We start from the raw sequence: 12734 nt of genomic DNA on the forward strand, positions 1-12734 counted from the left end.
GGCTTTAAAAATTAAATACACTATGCTGAATAATAAACAAATCAATTTTGAATCTTACTTTATTACATTTCAGTTTAAAAGATATTTTGTGTGCAGTGACATTCTGGATTTCATTTAGCAGTAGTCTATATTGCACTTTATAATCTAGGGATTGAACCATTCGGCTAGAAAGTAAATTAATACTAAAATATTGCAGCTCATAAAAATATGCCATTAGCGCAGATTACGGTTTCATAATTTCACCCTCATCCGAGGTTGCTTTTGTACCGTACTTGACAGAGATTCCAGACTTTGACCTTAATCTCACCCTTACAAAATTCCTAATTGTATAATTTTCAAAGTGATCACATTGACATTTTTTAACTACCTGGTTCGATAGGAAATTGGTGATTTTTAAACATGGAAAGAATTTCTGGCTCACTTAATTAACTTCATTACCCTTACGCAATCAGTATGAATCAGCAAATTTTATTATTTCGCTATCAATATACAGTAAATTATGAGAGCTTGTACTGAAATTAGTAAATCATGAAACAGAAAATTATGGTATAGATGCAGTAGAAAGAATGCATGTTTTATGGTATGCAAGTCTAATAATTTTCATACAAATTTACAAATGAATGTTTCACTTAAAGTTCAGTCATTAGGCTACATCATACAAACACTTAAAAAAAAAAATAATGTGTAAATAAATTTAAAAACTACACTATTAAGTGTTAGTGTTGCATTTTAATAGGATTTAAACCACTAATAAAGAAAGGCATCATGATGTAAAATTTATAATACAAAAAAAAAATTACAGCATTTTGATGCCTACAGTAGGCCAATTATACGGACTAAAATTATGATTTTTTAACAATCTACTGTTTCTTTTTAGAAGTGCTTTAGGAGTAAACTAATATGTGACCCGCTCTGGCAAAACTCACCATTTGTTGCAATTTCCTATTCCCACAAGCACCCAAAATGTTTGAGAATCAGAATTTTAAACATTTACATGTTTTTGCATTTTATATATATTGAAGAACATTTCTGCAAAATATCAATCACTAAAACTAACAGAAAAGTATATTAAAATTATTTTTAAAATACAAATCTTAATAATAAACTCTTGATTTTGGAATCTTTGGAAGCTATTTTCTCAAAACCTACATGGCTAATATCCAATGAAATAAATACTGTATTCATAACTGCACTGATACTCAACCACTTTCCATCAAATAAACACTGTTTTAGAGAATCATGCAGAATCTAAAAACACCTTAATTTTGAATTTTTCCTACAAACGGCTGGTTTTGCCAGAGCTGGTCACATATTTTTGCAATTTTCTAATTGCTGCAGTTGAATTTTTAATTTTGAAGTCCTGCAATTTTTGTTAAAATTACGACATAACGTTAAATTCATGATCTGAATTTAAAAATCACAATTTCACAAGTCATAATCACTGGTCAGATAATGAGCATTGTTACAGGATTCACGATGTGTGAAGTCATAACAGGTGCCCTAGAACGCAATAGAAGTTCATTTGTCTCAACACACATCCAACGCTCTACATAATAGCCAATCAATAGATGAAGACCTCATTCTCAACAAGTGAATTATTTATAGTGCGAGTCTATAGTACCATTACTAATACTGGCGTGCTAAGATGCAGCGCCAATGCAATTAATTTTGTGATGTAAATTCTACGTTAAGTTGGTCTTTCAAAAGGTCTAATTATAAATCTAAGCATACTGTACATAATTCAATGTAGACTTCACTTTTGAGCCAAACGGGCGCAACAAAATATTAAATTTTTACACACAGTATTGCTGTGACATGACATTGCTTCAGCCAATCTTGGCACGAGCCACTCTTGTGCTAGTGTGCGGTCATTTCTGAAGACGAAAAATGCTCCCGGGCTTTTTGCCTAGTTAGCACTCTAGAATTCCTCAACTGTATGGAGCCAACCAATACATTATGACAAACGGTCATGAGTTGCCACTCTGAGACTTGATTTTCAAGGCAATTTAATGACAGACAGTATGGTTTGCCAATTCATAAAGATAAGTCAATTCAATTTTCAAAGTCAATTTTGTAGACTGTACTTTGCCTTGGCTACTATTCAAATTTCGATGCTGTTCTACTGTACAGTACTCTGGGTTTTGATGTTATAACAATAATGTAAAACCATAATGATATCAGTAACAATAGCAATATGATTCAAGAGTAACTTATATTGACAATTATTCTTTTGTATTAAATTAAAAGTTCAAACAATTTACATAATCAATTTACATAATCGATTTAAACTCTAATTTTAACAATACTTCATTTTTCATAGAGTGCACTTAGCGAACAGCGGCCAATCATTTGCTCGCTGCAACAAAAAAGAAAAAAGTAAAATATTCTGTAATTCAGATTATGGTAGTAAGCACACAATCGGGATCCTGAGAGCCCTAAGGTTCTGTCAGACCTCTGGGAGTCCTCAGGTACCAGAGTGTATTGAAGCCCCATTCCCAGCAGAATTCCACTAAAAAAAATTTTTTTAAAGAAAAAATGCATGCATTACCCTAATTATAAACAATGGAAAAATATTGGCATAAATTTTAGTTTTACGCAAAATTAAAAAAAAAAAAGAAGAGAAATACAGACTATCTTTCATAGTTAAATTAGCAATTTCGTATATTATTTCGTAACATATATAAAAATCAGATTTTTCTTGACAACTGAAATCTTGCTAGGAATGGGGCTTTAAGACATTTCATCTGTTATACACCTTTCTTTGTACCTGTCAATAGCTGCATATTATCTGACTGCTAGATTTTTTTGGTCAGCAAATAATAATAGAGTAAAGTCAGGAAGTATTACCTGATAAATTGCAATATATAAAAGTAGGTTATATTTTTAAAATATCATCTGTCTCTTTGAGCCAGCCAGTAACCCAACTCAGATGAGAATGTTTATTACTTCCGATACATACAGCAGTGGAGATGATACAGTACCTCATTTGTGATACTACATCAGTCCATAGAGTTGCAGCACTTCTGAAGATCCTATATTCTATTTTGAATACACATCGTGCAGGCATAATCATCAAATGTACATCATAGACTGATGCCCATCACATTGCTTGTGTCCTTGGGGCAAGGCACTTCACTTACATTTGCCTCTCTCCACCCAGAAGTATAAATGGGTAGCTGGAAGGACGGTGTGACATGGAAAGTATTAGTAGGTTGTACGTGTAAAGTAGCATGATTTGGGATACTCCAGAGGGAGCACAGAAAGTTGCACAAAATTTGCTCGTTTGCCAATCCAGTGACCAGGGTCAGGGGCGGATTTAGGGGGGGCCGGCCCGGCCCCGGCCCCCCCTTAAGTAAAAAAAGAAAAAAAAAAAAAAAAGGGAAAAAGAAAAAAATAATAGCCCAGAATGTCTCAAATGTTACGTTCGGGCGTCTAGAACACAAAAATTTCGCGGGGGCATACCCCCGGACCCCCTACGACAACGTTGTCTCAATCGGCCCAACTTCCGGCCCCCCCTTTTGGACATTTCTGGATCCGCCCCTAAAAGTAATACAGACGCCAGCGCCTTATGTATTCTTCGGTTTGTGATAGGCGCAATATAAATCCAGATTATTAAAAAAAAAAAAAAACGTGTATCAGAACACAATTCATTTACAATAAATTAGGAATATTGCATATTCACTAATTCACTATTCCATACAAAAGATTTCAGTCAAGGTCACATCTTGTTCTTCCACACAATATTTACAGTGCTTCTATTAATAATGATGGAAAGCTTGAAGTAACATTGATTTCTATTTTTGAAACTATGGATGTTTCATTCAAGTGATGACGACAAAACAGAAACTATATTATTGAGCACTGATTTAGAATTATTGAGAAGCAAGAACCTGTCTATATGGATTAATAAATCTTAAGTAAAAGAGAAACTGATGGAGGAATCTTTAATTTGTAAGAATATTCATACTAAGGAAAATACAACAAGTAGTTTTGTACCTAGACTAAGCCTACTTCTTGATAATAGAGAGTAAGCATGTAAGGTAAGGCAATGTATTGGCTAAAATTTAAATAATAAATTTAGATACACTTACCAAAAACTATGTCCACATTTGGTCATATGAGCTTCTTCAATAACTTCAAAACAAATTGGACTGAAAAAAATAATACAAACTTTATTAATATTACTTTCTGTGTAGTTACCATGCATTTAATAACTATATATTTCCTTGATAAAATTATATCTCACTGAAAGGTACTTGACTCTACCATAGAGTTTATGAGCAACTCAATGTTATATTAAAAGCTAGTCTTAGTGGTTGAGACGGAAAATCCAAGATGGTTGATGGGAACCGCTACTAATTTCTCACTTTTACCAAGTAGACAAATTTGAAAGCAAATAAAAGAAGCACCAGACATGATTCATACCATATGTATCCCCACAACGATCGATAGAAAAATTTTACTGATGCGAGTTAGCCAGATTTTCATACATAGTAAAAAGGAAATAAAAATAAAATTGTGAGGCAGAAAAAATAGATGCGGAAGGGAGGGGATGAGGAACTAGTAATTTTTTTATTTGGCCTAAATACTAAAATGCATAAAATATTCCTATTAAAACAAAATTCCGTACTGATACCAACATGAATGAATATGGTACGACACTTTGTTTAGTATTCACATTAATTTGTTGTTTGAATGTTTTATATTTTCCTAATTTTTATTCATTAGCATCTGTACATGCCCGATGATGATTTGTCAGTTATCTACTGAAATCTATTAATAGAATCTTTTGTCTGTGAGTCTACAAAACATCTAAACGAGATGAGTCAGTATCTCATTTACGATTCATTATTATTCTGAAATACAGGTAGAGCATCCCTGCTCAAGATTGTAAATTTCATCCACATTCATATAGTTTAGTATAACTACACTGTACTAATTTTCATATTTTGCATCATCTTATTATGCTTTGCTATATTACAGTATTCTTCTCTGTCCAATGCCATTGACTTGCTTTCCTTTTCAATTTTATATTAATAATGGCTTGCTTTTACCGTATACCAAATAAGCGTATGTGCCTCTGTTAATATCCAATTAATGGCTGCTTTTAGGGCATGTTCCACATTTATTTTCCAATCATTATGTCATGCTTTTAAAGATAAACTATCTAGGTTGAGCTATTAGCAAAAAAAAAAAAAATTCAAGATTTAAACTGCTTTATTTTGTACAGTTAGTGTTATTAGCCTACAATTAACAGACAGTAAATATTATCATCCCAGAGCACTCTATTCTGCATACTAAAAAATCAGTGAAAATTAATATATAAAATTATTATATAAATAATTTGATCCTTTAAAAAGAACCAATGTCATGTTTTCATTGAATGACACTACTGTATGTTTCTGTTTAAGGTATTTTTACTGTATTATAATCTACGGTATTTATGAAGACCAACATTACTATAATCTGTACTGATGATTCCTGATGATGACATAAGTACTGTATGTGTACTGTATATCTAATAGAAGCGTACAGTATGCATGTTCAAAATACTGTACATGTAGCTTTACTTTAATTACCATACTGTATTTTGCTTGCAATCATATTAAATAGAAAATAAAAGTCAAGTCTTAGTCAAAAAAGTAAAAATCTTTTTATTTTTTAATCAATAATGTAGCTCACTTTTTATAAAGCATCCTCATTTATAGGCATATAAGAGCAAAACAAAATCCTGCAGGTAATAATATTTCAAACCTAAATTAAGAAACTGTATTTTGTGTTTGCTTGTAGTCTTAAAACACACAAAATACAGAAAATATAAAATCTGGGGGAGAATTTGGGGGGGGGGAGAGGGGTGGCACGGCCCTGGCCAGCAAATTTTGGGAAGTAAATAAAAGAAAAAAAGTAAGAAAAAAAAATGATAGCCCAGAACGCCTCAAATTTTATTTTCGGGCGTCTAGAACACAAAAATTTTGCGGCGGCATCCCCCGGACCCCCTAGGGCAGTGTTATTTCGATCGGCCGAACTTTCATTCCCTCTCCCTTTTGGACATCTCTGGATCTGCCCCTGAAATTATAGTTCATAGTAAAAGTAAAAATCTTTTTATTTTTATAAAAAATGTTAGTGGTTATCAAATATCACTATAAAACCATTGAGGTTTGGTTGTCAGTATTTTCCCGAAGACGTTTTAGCCGTCAATTTTACCAGTAAAAATAACTGACTAACCAATAAAAATTGTGTGCTGGTAGGATAAAAAAAGCACTTATTAGGTCGGCCTTCTTTCAATAAACGAACATCATTCCAGTCCAGGCCTGAGCTACTATATGACTATGCATTATTGTTTTTTTAAGCCATTGAACTCTACTTAATAAAAAAAAAAAAAAAAAAAAAAAAAAAAAAATCCGCCACTGAAAATTTCTGAGGGTGTGACGCTAAACAAGTATATTTATTTTTTTGGTCTTATGTAGAAATTTATTTTTAACAAAAAAATAATTGGTTTGGTGAAGATTTGGTACATCAACCCTTTTTTATTCAATAATGGAACATCCATCTTCAAAAGTTCGTATATTTTTCTGTACACTATTAAAGTCAAGAAGGTGCATGAGGATAATCTACCTACATATTGATTAAAGATAATGTGTCAGCAAAATCACAGAGGCAGAAAGGTACAGTACAGTAGACTAAACCTATAGATATAGTTACCTGGACCATGCCTGGACAGACACAGCTAAAATGCTCCAGGGGCCTAGAAAGAAGAATGCAAGGCCACTGCACTACAGCTGACAAGTAGACCTGAACATGTATTGCAAAAATAATTACATTCCAGACATGCAATGTTTAAGCTAAGTATGTTCAACACCATGGAACTACTGTATAATATATTTTTATATAGATAACCACAAACAACCTATCCAGCTATCGTATTTTCTCATTAGGCCCAGAGTAGTACAGTATGTCAGATTCCCATGTTTACATACCATACTGTGTGGTTTTAATATTCTACTGTAGTACATCCATATATTTTACATGCTTTATCTGCTCAACAAATAGTACCGTAAATATTATGCTCAACGATGTTATGATGCTTATTCTTTTACAAGAAATAAACAACTCAGCATTTAATTATTACTGTAGCATTGTATTTATTTTTAAGTTTTATTATTGTGAGAAGGATTGTAATGGTGTTAAGATGGAATACCTTTCAATCCCAGATAATATTCTATGACATGCCAGATTTATTTTATCAGAAATAATTCCAATGTATTACAACAAAAGCAGTTTACACCGTAAACTGGTGTGGCTACCTTACAGAGAGGAGTTAATCTTTCCTGTCTGATACTGCATAAATACCTTACAGTACCTTTATGGTCTAGCTATCATTCTACGCTATTGTGTACTACTGTACTTTGTTGTAGGTTTCAATCATCAAGTTTAAAATTCAGTTCATTAATATGGTTTTTAGAATGGAGCCTTTAAAATATTTTGCGTACAGTAAAGACATGTCCATGCTATAAAGAATGCCAAAATAAATTGGTTTTTATGACTCTTATTACGAATAAATTCAATCAATCAATCAATCAATCAAAATGATACATTATGGAAGTTCTGAGATGATGAAGAATAAGACAACTGCGAAACAAACTGTTTAAAACACTGGCAAGAAAAACGTAATAAAATTGTTGCGAACATTTCAAGTATAGTTTTGAAGAATGCCTTGCAATTTATTTTCATCTCCAAAGAGAATGATTGTAGTTAGTAGTTAACCTTTAGTATTGATGAGATGTACTGTACATGGTCCATTAAACAAAGCTATGTCAAATTATTTACTATAGCAAAACAAACTTGTCTACAGTACAGTATAACACAGGGACTAGTGATTTCACACAATTTTGTTACTGTACGACCCTAAGCATACAGATTTTGCAACAAACCTATAGTACGAATGTAAAATATAACCAGTGATTATATTCAAATGATATGTAGGCCAACTTTGAGCTATTGAGGTGTCATGCAAAATAGTCAAATTTCTGGTAATTATAGAGAAATGTGTCGGATAGGATATCAAAGATTGTATTCAATGACCTTTCATCAAGGATGACATATATAGAATAAATAAACCTTGGAATTTTAATATTTTAACTGTGCCACAGGAGATGACAAATATCTCCTTGATCAGAAATATCAAATGATGAATATAAGTTGAAAATGGGTCCGCATAATCTTACATACAGTTGTTTTAGTGTGCCTAGTGCCTCTAAAAAAGTCCATGCACTGTAACAGTTACTGTATGGGTGTGTTTCTACTGATAAACAAAAAATAATCAATTTTTTTAAATCCGCTTTTTTAATGAGTACCAGACAGCCTGTTCGCATTGCAACTGCATTTTTTATTTTTCGAAAATCGGTTTTCGTGATGGAAATTACGTCACAATTTTGTTTATACAACACATTGTTTTCCTAACTGTATAGGAGGATAGTATCTTTCTCATTCCTGTCATGATGACGAGGAGTAAGATACGGTGTGGGGCGAGAAGGTAAAATGTTTTCGGCTGTGCTCATCGATTACTTCTTTTCTGTAGAAACAGGCCCTTAGTATCGCTATAGTTTTGCTTCTTTGATCAAAGTGTCAAATATAGTTAATAACAGTGACCAAATATTAGTTTATGCATCAGCAAATATTTAAGATCACTTTTGATCGCCGATGGGCTTTTCATTTCGCAGGCTGCAATAAAATTCAGTATTAACTACAGAAATGTAGGCCCGACTGATAATCCTAGCCAACTTTATACAGTATAATGTTTGTGGATCAAAAAAAAAATATTTAAAAAAAAAGTAATTGATAGATATACAGCATTTCATTTCAATCTATGTTCCAAATAACATCAAATTCAGATTTTTATGAACAGAAAAAATGCATAATAACATTCTTAAAACTGTGCTAGATACAAAAAAAATACTGTAAAACAAATTTCACTGTTCTTTGTTACTATTTAAGTATTTAAGTATGTACAGTAATTGTAAGACCATCAATATGCTGTTATTTATTAACATACTCAGACTTCATCGAATCTCAAGAATATTAATACCACAATTGTACACACATGACCAATTCCACACACTAAAGAATGTGGTGAGAACTTATAGTACTAAAGGTCACCGCCCAATGTGAATCCAGTGTATTTTAGCTCTGATATAATTCAACCCATGTGGCTGGAGGGAGAATTTCTGAGATTGAGATACTGATCCTATCCTGCCACACCAAGCAAAGCTATAAAAAGAAGGAATTTTTCACCATTCTGAATAGACAGATTATAAAGCCATCTTGAAAGTAGAACAGGGCCTGTACCTTCCTTTTTAAAGTTGGAGTCTTTTTATTTATTTCCAATTTAGATCACTAATACTGCATTCATTAGAACTTGTGAAAACTGATTTCACAACTGGTAACATGTGAGTACACAAGAAGAGTGCATTCATTTGACGAACGCTAAATGGCTGCTGTCACTCTTCCAAACTGTTCGGAAATAAAACATACAAACAAAATATTTTTCTAAATCTGAAATAATATTACTTAAACAAATTGCAATAAATATGTTGGGTTGCAAATAAAACATACAAACAACACTCTTTTTTTATCTGAAATAATATTACTTAATAAACAAATTGCAATAAATACCTATGCTCATTGTGCATAGTTTGTGTTACATCCGACAATTTCCACACTACTTGTGCAAATCGAGGAAGAAAATTTTCATGATTATGAGGAAAAGTACATTTTAGTTTTATCAGGATTGAACCTATGACCTTTTCATTAGAAAGCGAGCATCTTAAACCTTCAGGCCCCAGTTTCCATCTAGAGCACCTAATGAATTTAGAACCTGCACATTTACACACATGACACTATTAAATTATTGCTTATATAACTTGACCTATAAATACTACAAAGTTTGCAAATTGACTATGTTAACTGGAGAAATTCTGTAACTTTGCCTTTCATTTTGTTACCTCTCCGCCAACAACATTATGTAGGCCTACTGTATTCAGAGTCTTTTGTTTAAATGTCTGCCTGTTGTTTTTTCTTTAAATGTAAAAATGTGAATGTAAAATTTTGTAAAATTGTATCAATTCAGCCTTTGGCTGCCATGAACAATTTTTGATGTTTTTATGAATAAATATACCTTGAATATATATGTCTCATTTACAGCAAGATTATGCAAAAACTAATGAATGGAACATCACAAAATTTAGTGGAGCGGAACATATGTGTCTAAGGAAGAGGCAACAAAACTTTCGAGGTCAATGTCACAAAAAAAATCAAATTAAAAAAAATTCTGAAAAAACTAATCAATGGACCATCATAAAATTTAGTGGACAGGTACAGTACATGGAAAACTATAAGGAGAACAGAATTAATTTGTGATGGAAAGGTGACGTCACAGAAAGTATGTGTATATTTATAGGCCTAATGAGAATATTAGAGAGCTAATTCCAATTCATTCGATTTTCCAAAAATGCAGAATCTTTCATTTTCAATCCCATCTAATATGAAAGTTTTGAATAAAGTAAGATTAAACGTATGTTACACTTGATCATCACCATAATACTAATAATATAATAATTTGTGATTAGTATACTAGGCTTGAAGGTGGCACGCTGTACAGTGCGTGGTCATTTTGTACAGACATACAACTCTGCATTGCTTTATTGCATAGACAGGCCAAAAATAATGAATAAATGATGCAAATTTTAATGTGTAAAATTGAAAACTTTAAAAAAAGCTGGTGACTCAATCAAATTACACAGTAAGTGCGGTAACACAGGTCCATCGCTAAGACCATGATAGAATAAAAGTTTACTTGTGTTTATCGTCCGCATGTCCTACCAACAATTCTTTTTTTTATTATTATTTACAAAAATACAATATTTTCACAAAAAGTTTCAAGTAATTATAGAATTAAATGCTACACATTTACAATGCTACATTTACAGTATTAAACATTTAAGAACTACTGTACTTTGTAGACCTTGCAATTACTCCTGTTTGTTAAAACAATAAATACAAATACTGACAGAACGGAAATCTACAACTTGCATTCTCGTAGCCTAAAATATGAGTCATTATACAAAATGGATTATCGCAGACATGAAATGTGGAAAAAAAAATGTTAATCAAGTGTATTACTCTTTCTTAATTCATTGCAAAACACACAAAGGAATAGACCTAGACTGAAACTATTTAATATGCTTACTCTCTTCCTTGTGCACATTATAGAGTACTACAGTCGTGTCGTCACAACACCAGGTGGCGCCCTCTGAATGTTGGTTAACGTTCATTATGCCTGAATGACTTCATAATCTTAATGGTTTAGAATAGGCTTTCTGGAATAGGCATTTTAAAACCTAATAATTTACCATCAAAATGTACTAAAAATACAAAAAGCTTGTATTACATTAGTGATCGAACACACATTTAATCATCAATTAACATTTAAAAAAAAAAATTAAGATCCAAATTCTTAATAATTACGTTAGAAATTGGGATCAATGGTTTGTGAATAAAAAAAATGGCGTTGGTTGAACGCATTTTTTGCCGATACAACGGAGTAGTATCACGTGGTATTGTGACGTAACACTGTACTGTTGTACTCTATATCACACAGTACAGCTTTCTATTGATTTTCGGTGCAAATCCTCCTTGCAAATAAGAAATATAATACTTTACACTTACAGTATGTGAACTGTACATGAACGTGCAAGCGTGTCAGCAAGAAAATAGAGTAACACCAAATAAACAGAAAAACACAAAACACTCCTAGGCCTAGGTACTAGCCTAGTACTAGTACTACACTAGGCTAGTACTTAGTAGGAGACTAGGCCTGTAGTTGTCTAGGCCAGGACCAAGGATTAGCCTACTGTAGGCCTAACGAGGTTGGTAGTATATGCCCCTCTATATAGCTAAGCTAAGCCTAGAATAGACAGCCTCTACTAGGCCTAGGCCTAGCCTAGGGCCTACTACTACTAGAGAGAGATGAAACCCAGCCTTAATCAGACACACAGATATTATTAATTGCATATAGGATACTCTGAACATATACAGCACTAACATACCAAACAAAATCGTTGTCTTTGTCCTCGTATGAGCTACCTACTCCATTGTAAACAGGTGCAGGAGAAGGCAGCGGCCGCTTACGATTTATTTCGGTCCTAGGACGACCTGATGGCCGCCGATTGGTGGTGTTTGACATGATAAAGCTGACGACTGGTGCCTAGAAAAACTATTGCAAAATTTTCAGGAAACCAGCTAAGTAATCAAACAAAATTTGCTGTGTAATTAATCCTTTTTCTAATAGGTGAAAAATTAACAAAACTATGCAATTCAAACAACATCAGGAGAAACCATAGGCTTCGTTGTGTAAGCAGTCCATTGTGTGTGCGGAAGTACGACTGCGTGACTAATGCAGCCTATGGATATGGACTGTGCGTAGCGATTGGAATGAAGTGTTTCATGCGCAACAAGCAAAGTACCATGGGTAATCCAGGGCAGCAGATTGATTTGAAGACAGGACAGGAGCTTTTCATATTCACACACAATCAAAAAATCAGTAACGGATGGGCATGGGAGCATTACATAATTTTCTGTGGAATGAGTAATAATCTTTCGATTTTAAAGTCATGTGAAGGTCTATACATATGTATGTATAGGCATACAGTACCTATGTGTATATACATTAGACATAT

General features: G+C 32.9%; 1 protein-coding gene across 1 annotated transcript in view; it reads right to left on the reverse strand.

Annotated features, from left to right (window-relative positions):
* The window catches only part of LOC117109928 (E3 ubiquitin-protein ligase COP1-like), a 34183-nt gene extending 21712 nt beyond the window's left edge, over positions 1-12471 (reverse strand). The window contains exons 1-2 of the mRNA XM_033252412.1: positions 12105-12471; positions 4092-4151 (exon numbers count right to left, since the gene is read on the reverse strand). Of these exons, the coding sequence (XP_033108303.1) occupies positions 4092-4151; positions 12105-12241 (197 nt within the window). The 5' untranslated portion in view covers positions 12242-12471. The remainder of the gene's footprint in view (positions 1-4091; positions 4152-12104) is intronic.
* Positions 12472-12734: the final 263 nt, after the last annotated feature.

Source organism: Anneissia japonica, unplaced genomic scaffold, assembly GCF_011630105.1.
Source record: "Anneissia japonica isolate Jap-2015-1 unplaced genomic scaffold, ASM1163010v1 scaffold585_len4108843_cov191, whole genome shotgun sequence".
Taxonomy (NCBI): domain Eukaryota; kingdom Metazoa; phylum Echinodermata; class Crinoidea; order Comatulida; family Comatulidae; genus Anneissia; species Anneissia japonica.